This window comes from Chenopodium quinoa, unplaced genomic scaffold (assembly GCF_001683475.1).
Source record: "Chenopodium quinoa cultivar QQ74 unplaced genomic scaffold, ASM168347v1, whole genome shotgun sequence".
Lineage (NCBI taxonomy): Eukaryota > Viridiplantae > Streptophyta > Magnoliopsida > Caryophyllales > Amaranthaceae > Chenopodium > Chenopodium quinoa.
Window position 1 is genome coordinate 2,301,534 of NW_018744537.1, and position 8,053 is coordinate 2,309,586.

Below are 8,053 nucleotides of genomic sequence, written 5' to 3' on the forward strand. Positions count from 1 at the left end.
CCCCTGATCCCTCCTAGATCTTCCTCAGTAATGACAATCTCAGGAAATGAATTTTTGGAGGGCCGTTCTGGGTGAACAGAATTTACATCTAGCCGCCTGATATTGTCTTTGTTGCCCCTAATAGTGGGACCTCCTCCTGCGAAGCCGCCTGCAATAGTGTAGACGACTGCATCATCTGTATCAGAGCTGTCGGCCTGTTGATTCTTTTTGGCCGACTGTTTTTTCGAGGGAGTGCTCCCCTTGGATTTCTTGACAAAAGAGTCAAGATCACCTTGCTCAGCCAGGCGATCTAGGTACCGCATGAGACTGATGCATTCGTTGGTGTGATGACCAACATCTTCATGATAATCACAGAATTTATCTTGGTTCCGGTTGCTTGCAGAACCCTTCATGGGGACCGGCTTCTCAATAGAGATCCGTCCCTTGATTTCTTTTAGGATAGCTTGGCTATCCTTGCTAAACGCATACTTTGGGGAGTATGGTTTGAATTCTTTTTTCTTCTTCTGGACCGGCTGTTTAGAGGAAGCAGCCGCCCAGACCTCTTTTCTTTTCTTTTCCTTGCTTGACGACTGTATCTGTCGTCCTTCTCTTCTGTCGAACTTTTTCCCGTCCGACTGTTTCACTGTACTACAAAGATCAGTTGCCTGTATATAGGCTTCTGCTTCAATCAAGGCCTCCTGAAGAGTCGCCACCCTCTTTCGAACCAGATCAAATTTGAAGGTCGACCCGTCCTTGAGACCTCTGAAAAAGTCAGTATAAGCTACCTCATCCGGTAACCCTTGAATCTGAATTCTCATCAGGTTAAACCGCCTGATGTAGGATCGAAGCCCCTCCTTCTCACCCTGCTGAATTGTTCCCAAATCAAGGGTCGTCTTCTTCGCAGGAATGTTCATGGCGAAGTTGGAGGTGAACAGGTAAGCAAGCGTCCTGAAATTGTTTACACAACCAGTCGGCAGGTTGCCGAACCATTGCTGTGCAATTCCTTTGAGAGTCGCTGGAAAACACTTGCACCAAGTGGGATCATCCAACCCTTGAAGGTACATTAGATTGGAGAATGCCATCAGATGATCTTCTGGGTTAGTAGTGCCATCATAGGCGCCTACTAACACATTTTTCACTTTGGCCGGCTGAGCGGCTTCAGTGATTTCCTTGGAGAAGGCCGACGGCTGTTCACCAAGTCTAAGCAACCGTAGCTGCCAGTCCAAAGGTTGGACATTTTTAGCTGCGTGTCCACCAAACGGAGGTGGCTGCATAAAATACTGTTGCTGTGGTACAAACGGTAAGTTTGGTACCGCCTGGTCGCTCTGAAAGCCTGACTGACGGGAGGTGCCGCCTGACTGACTCTCATGATACGACTGAGTATGCCTCATCGAGGTATTTTGCAAACTTTCTTGAAAATTTGAAGTAGAGGCCGACTCTGACAGTCGGTCACTCTTCTTCTGTTCTAACAGCAGACGAGCGTCTGTGTATGTTTTCTTCGACCCGTCCGCCTGAATGTGACGAACAGGTTTCCTGTTTCCTGGAGTTGGAAAACGGTATTTTGTGAGATCAAGGGCAGGCGGCTCCCACTTCCTGGATTTAGGATGAGGAGTTCCCTCTCGCCCTTGAACCGGCTTCCTCTTGCCTGAGGTGGAAGGTTTCTTAGCCGACTGTTCCTTGGCCGGAACAGGCTTCTTATTAAGCAACTCTTGAATTTCTCCCTTGAAATCCCTCATGAAGGTCATGAGTTCGTTCCTTGTGACGGGAGCAGATCCATCAGTCGCCTGCTGCCGAACAGACGGTGCGCCTGTTGGCTCGCTTGCAGTTTGAAAATGTTCCCGTTCCCTCCTTTCGGTCTGACGGGTACGTCGGGCCCTTAGGGTCCCGTCTGGAGCTGTGTGAGCTTCAACTTCAAGCTCATTGTCAGAATCATGGTCCGACTGGACTTGAGGGTCGTCTAGGGGACGCCTCTCTTCATAAGTCGGTACAAACGTGGATGCCATCTCAGAAGTACTCTCCCCACAGACGGCGCCAAAATGTTTCGGGGTTTTCTGATGTCCTGCGGGAGAGTTACAACACCAAGACTGGAACCGGACGCCTGTACCTGCAAAACAACGAAGACTCCTTGTGGTAGGAGCTCCGCCTCCAACGGTCAAGTTAGTACCTGATTAAGGAGTAATAAATGCGGAAATTAAAGTGATTTGGTCTCTCTAGGCGAGAGTGATTAATGTTTAATCCGTGTGTTATTCAAGTTCTCCCTCTCTTAATGAGGATTAAGAGAGGTATTTATATCCTCGGGAAGCGTGCCACTCTCTAGGTTTAAGGTAAACCTAGGGCTGACTGGGCCTCTAAACAGGATTGGGCCTTGGTGGCCGGTTTTCCCATTTGGCATGGGCGGACACGTGGCGTGTCTCAATTGGTCCGTAGAGGACGAATCTGTGATTGACACGTGGCAGGCTCCTATTGGCCTACGTGAAGGACACGTGGCGGAACCTGGTTGGTCCACTTGTCAGACAGTGATTGGTGGATAAAAATCCCCTAATCAGAAATCATGGGATATGATCATCGTTAAGTGTGTTGTACTAGGTGTTAATTCAATCCGTAGGGATATTAGCATTGATGCATGAGATGTGGCTAAATAGATGGAAGTGGAGAATATTTAAAGAAACACTCTAAATGGGGGAGGATTGTTAGATAATTTAGAGTGTTGTATGGTGCGCGCTCGCGCCCATGTAAAGTGCGACCGCGCCTAAACCGCGTACAGAGCTTTTGTTCATCCTCTCCATAAAATAATTCTCCTATTCTCTTTCAATCTTCTTGCAAACTATTGAAAGATTAACCTCTTAAAATTTAGCCTTCCTTTGTGAATTAATCATCCTTATTCGTTTCGTTGTGCTAAGAACGGATTGAGTGTCTTTTGTATCTCAAAGAGAATTTCCGGTTTAACTCAAGCACTGTTGTGGGGGAAATTAATCACTTTAGGAAAGTGTATACACGCCTAAGACATTATATCAAGGTTTGAGACTCAAGTGGTCACCGGTATTCTCTTGTTCATGTTCGTTGGAAAGGCTTGGAAGTGAGGCAAGTTTGTAATCTTTCACATTAGGATTTGTCATTTGAATTTCTGTAATTCATTGATTTAATATTGCTTTGCTTGTAATACTTTGATTAGTATTGGAATTGTGTATGATTTGATTATTGTCCATGTTTAGGTTTGTTCCCACAATTGTTTAAGTATTTACTTGTTGTAATTGCTGTTTAGAAAACCTAACAATCCCATATGAATCCAAATCACCTTCTTTATTAATAGAACCCTAAAAACATAATTCTCATCCATAGATGAGAATCAAAATCCCAAAAAATTGGGGAAAACCCAAAAATTGGGACAGGCTCTCACAAACGGAGAAAACAAAACAAAGCAAATAACAAACAAGTGAATTAAATCAAAGAAGAAGAGTCTGAAATAGTCTAATTTCTTCCTATTTCCGGCCTAAATGACCAAGAATTTAATACCCTAAAAGAGAGATGAGAGAGAAGAGTAGAGAAAAAGAGAAAAGAGCGTCATAGACATCAAATACACCATATTAGATAAGATTAATCAAACATAAAACTAATAAGAATTCTTACCGTCACCGAAGAGAGAATAAAAAAACTGAACCCATTTGAGAATATGTGGTAAGAGAAATATAAATAGTTTATTGATTAAAAGTAATGCACCTATTCAAAAAATAAAATAAAAGTAATGCAATTAATTCAAAAATTTAATTTTAAAAAAGTGATGCAACAAAAAAGACATGAAGAAAGTATTTTTATTCCAAAAATACTTTCATCGATAAATATCCAATCTATATCCATCAATCCATTAACGTCAGCATTGACTAGACTATTACATCCACCATTATCATTGGATGAAATTAGTCAACCTTTTCCTAACTCCCCATTAAAAAAAAAAAATTAATAAATCAAATCGTATTCCCTCCTCAAATTTCACACTCAATTCTCGTATTTATTCTCAACGGTTCAACGCTCCCTCTCTTTTCAATTAATCTTCATCTTCTTCACATTGAATCAATCGAAACAGGGTTGGAGAGAGAAAATCAAACAATGTCAAAATCATCCGAAGTATTCATCGGATCAATTGATCAAGGAACAACAAGCACTCGATTCATTATCTACGATGGATCTGCAACAGCAATTGGATCTCATCAGATTGAATTCACCCAGTTTTACCCAGTTGCAGGGTATAATCTCTTCATTTTTTTTTTTTTTTATAATTGCATACCAAATGTTTGTGAAAATGCGTCTGAGAATTTTCGTGTTTTTTTTTTCGAAAAAAATTGGTGGGATTTTTAGGGTTTTTTGTGCTGATTGTGTTTATATTTCTGGGTATTGAAATAATAGGTGGGTGGAACATGATCCAATGGAGATATTGGAAAGCGTGAGGATTTGTATTGCGAAAGCGTTGGATAAGGCAACTGCTGAAGGACATAATGTTGATAGTGGATTGAAAGCTATTGGGATCACCAATCAAAGGGAGACAACTGTTGTTTGGAGCAAATCAACTGGGCTTCCTCTTTATAAGGCCATTGTTTGGATGGATGTTCGTACTAGTTCCATTTGCAGGTTCTTATGTAAACTCTTTCTTTTTTCAATTTTTACAATTTATTTTTAATTTTTTAATTTTTTAATTTTTTAAAGTTATTAATGGTTGACAATGGTGTATGAAATTTTGCTTATTTTGTTGGTTCTTGTGTGATTTATGACGTAATTGTTGTGGCTATCATGTCATTGTTTTGATGGCATATTATTCAGTTCTGCTTCTATGCAATTGTTATGTTTATATTACTTGAATGTATGTATTCCATATCATTTTATAGATGATATAAGGTGAATATGGCTGATTACCATGATCGAAAGTCAAGAATTTGTAAATGGAGATGGAATTGGGGAGTTGTTGGGTGGAATCAGGATATTTAAACTTACATTTAAATGTTTTTGCAAAAGATAAAGATGATTGATTAAAGGCTTATTGAAATCTTGACAGAAAGAAAACTCTTTGATAATTTAGTGTCGTTGTGTAGGCTGCTTTCTTTAAAGAGATTTGGAGATAGATATTAAGTAGAATTACTCTTAAGTTTCAAGGTCATTAAAGAAATTGTGAAAACCTGCACATTTAAGAAGGTGATTATGGGCGTTCTGGCAAGTAAATGATGGATTATGGGAATACTCCTGTTTAGTGGAAGCTATAAACTTGGGTTTGTTTTGCAGTCTGGCCAGCATTTGCTGATGTTTGGTCTTGGGCTTACCACTAGAACACAAAAGAGAAAGAAAGTCTGTGTTTTGTTAATGAAAGTCTGTATTAAATTGACTATATCTTAGTCACTTTAATATCTAACTGCCCGTGCTTTCTTCAGGACTACTTCTAAGCTTTCTATCTGGGGTTAGGGGGTTGGGTGGTGAAGGCTGAAGGGAGTATGGACACAAGTATGTGTTTAGGGAAGAGGGACACAAGTATAACTGTATAAGTTCATTATATGCCCAGAGAAAAAGCTTTGCTAAATTATCCTTTAAATCTTTTCCTCGTAAATTGATTTTTTCCAATGTTATCGTTTTGTATCCTTTCCATGAGACGCTAGTTAGCAATGTTTGTTCTTATATTTGCACACAAGTGATGGATGTAAAGGAGGAGCAAGGAGAGGAAGGGCGGGAGAAAATTGATTGGGGTGGGGTTGGATTGGATTATGTAATGCTGCTAGTGCTGGGTGTCCTTTTCGGGGTTTGTTGATTGCAGATGTTTGAGGTATTTTTTAATTTCTCTCCTCCAAATTCCAAAATCAAGACGATGGAGTCATATATCTTATTATCCAAATAAGGATGAATCATTTCTTAGCTTGTGAACTTGATCAATGTGTATTGATCTTTGTTTGCTTGATCAATTTCTGGAGGAATTTAGTCAATCATTATAATTTTACGGTATCTATGATTCTATTTGCCATCTGTTGGACTGAGTAATTATTTTAATGACTGCAATTCAGATTGTTTGTCACTGTTTGAATTTTTTTCTTTTCCATTTCTAGTTAGTACTATTCTGACAAACTGGGTGTAATGTAATGTAGGAGACTGGAGCAGAATTTGTCAGGTGGGCCCAACCATTTTGAACCATCATGTGGTTTGCCTATTAGTACTTATTTCAGTGCGACAAAGCTATTATGGTTGCTAGAGAATGTGGAAGCGGTTAGAGATGCCGTGAAAAGCAGTGATGCTCTTTTTGGAACAGTGGACTCTTGGTTGATTTGGAATTTAACTGGAGGGGTGAAGAATGGAGTGCATGTGACTGATGTATCAAATGCATCACGAACTATGCTGATGAATCTGAAGACTCTAAACTGGGATGAGGAGACATTGAAGGCCCTTGAAATCCCCCTTGAAATTTTGCCAAAAATTGTTAGTAATTCTGAGATAATTGGAAAGATTGAGACTGGCTGGCCTATCCCAGGTGTCCCTATTGCGGGATGTTTGGGTGACCAGCATGCTGCAATGCTAGGGCAGGCTTGTGGAAGAGGGGAGGCAAAAAGCACTTATGGAACTGGTGCTTTTATACTTCTCAACACTGGTGCAGAGATTGTTCATTCAGAGCATGGTCTATTAACCACAATGGCTTTCAAACTTGGGCCTTCAGCACCAACCAACTATGCTTTAGAAGGCTCTATTGCTATTGCAGGAGCTGCTGTTCAGTGGCTTAGAGATGGTCTCGGTATAATAAACAATTCAAGTGAGATTGAAGAGTTGGCCTCCAAAGTTGATTCAACAGGTGGTGTATATTTTGTCCCAGCATTCAATGGACTGTTTGCTCCATGGTGGCGTGATGATGCACGTGGTGTATGTGTTGGAATGACAAGATTTACTAATAAGTCACACATTTGCCGGGCTGTGCTTGAGAGTATGTGTTTTCAGGTCAAGGATGTTTTGGATTCCATGCATAAGGATGCAGGGGAAAAAGGCGAGGTCAAGAATGAGAAGGGTGAATTTTTGCTAAGAGTGGATGGGGGTGCTACTGTGAACAACCTTTTGATGCAACTTCAGGTTCTTTTCTACTGCTTATAATTTTAGAATTCTTCACTTCTTAGTACAAGATTTTCTGCCCCTATCTACATAGCTTCTTTAAGAGTAACTTATAATTTACAATGGCAAAGCTGTGAAAGTTAAGTAATTTTGTATTGGAGTGTAGGTATTAGATAGATTTACTACTGCTATAAACTAAGACTTGCATGATATCATTAGGTAGCTATGATCATTTTATAGCATTGCCCGTGTAATAGTTGTTTCTTTCACTAATAGTTACGCTGCATTATTCTAGGCTGATCTACTAGGTAGCCCAGTGCTACGACCAGAAAATATTGAGACAACAGCCCTTGGAGCAGCCTATGCAGCCGGATTAGCTGTTGGTGTTTGGAAACAAGATCAAATCTTTTTGACTGAAGACAAAGCTAAGACAGCACGCATCTTCCGTCCAACATTGGATGAGGGCTTAAGGAGGAAGAAGGCGGATTCCTGGTGCAAAGCCGTGGAAAGGACTTTTGACCTGGCCGATCTTTCTCTGTGATCTGCGGTTTGTCCTTCACTTACAGCGCTTATCATCCAGTGGTTATAAATCCTTACATTCTTCTATAATATATGCATTAGTTAGTTTCAAATATTTTATACAAAAATTAAATAATTTATTAGTAGATTTTACTTCATACTTATTCCATACATGATTCCTCAACCAAACTAAAATTAATCTGTATAGTTGGTAACATTCTTTCTCACATTTACAGAATGCAATCTGGATGTTAGTATTCGTAATTTATAGATTTTAACAGTACAATTCTTGATATAAGTTTCTCATTCTGAATTGTATAGATAGTAGCTGAGCACGACTAGTTCTTTTGTCATATATTATTCTCAGCAGTGGCCAAACTAGCGGTCTTGGTCTAGTGCTAGGAGCTCTAATGCTTTCAGAACTTAATTACCCGACATTACTGTGAAATTCATTAGAGAATACCTTTATATCTGCATACTGGGCATCAAAAAA

At 40.0% G+C, this 8,053-nt stretch overlaps 1 protein-coding gene across 1 annotated transcript; it reads left to right on the forward strand.

Moving 5' to 3' along the window:
• Nucleotides 1-3,796: 3,796 nt before the first annotated feature.
• Nucleotides 3,797-8,053, forward strand: LOC110698625 (glycerol kinase-like). Its single transcript, XM_021876092.1, has 4 exons — nucleotides 3,797-4,220; nucleotides 4,381-4,602; nucleotides 6,096-7,062; nucleotides 7,337-8,053. Exons 1-4 carry the CDS (start codon nucleotides 4,084-4,086, stop codon nucleotides 7,580-7,582), a joined length of 1,572 nt encoding a protein of 523 aa, XP_021731784.1. The 5' UTR covers nucleotides 3,797-4,083; the 3' UTR covers nucleotides 7,583-8,053.

What these genes read in the sequence shown, in the direction of transcription:
- LOC110698625 (XM_021876092.1), top strand. Translation starts at nt 4,084, where the DNA reads ATGTCAAAATCATCCGAAGTATTCATCGGATCAATTGATCAAGGAACA. An exon ending in CGTACTAGTTCCATTTGCAG is followed by an intron (nt 4,603 to 6,095) that starts GTTCTTATGTAA and finishes AATGTAATGTAG; the next exon opens with GAGACTGGAGCAGAATTTGT. An exon ending in ACCTTTTGATGCAACTTCAG is followed by an intron (nt 7,063 to 7,336) that starts GTTCTTTTCTAC and finishes GCATTATTCTAG; the next exon opens with GCTGATCTACTAGGTAGCCC.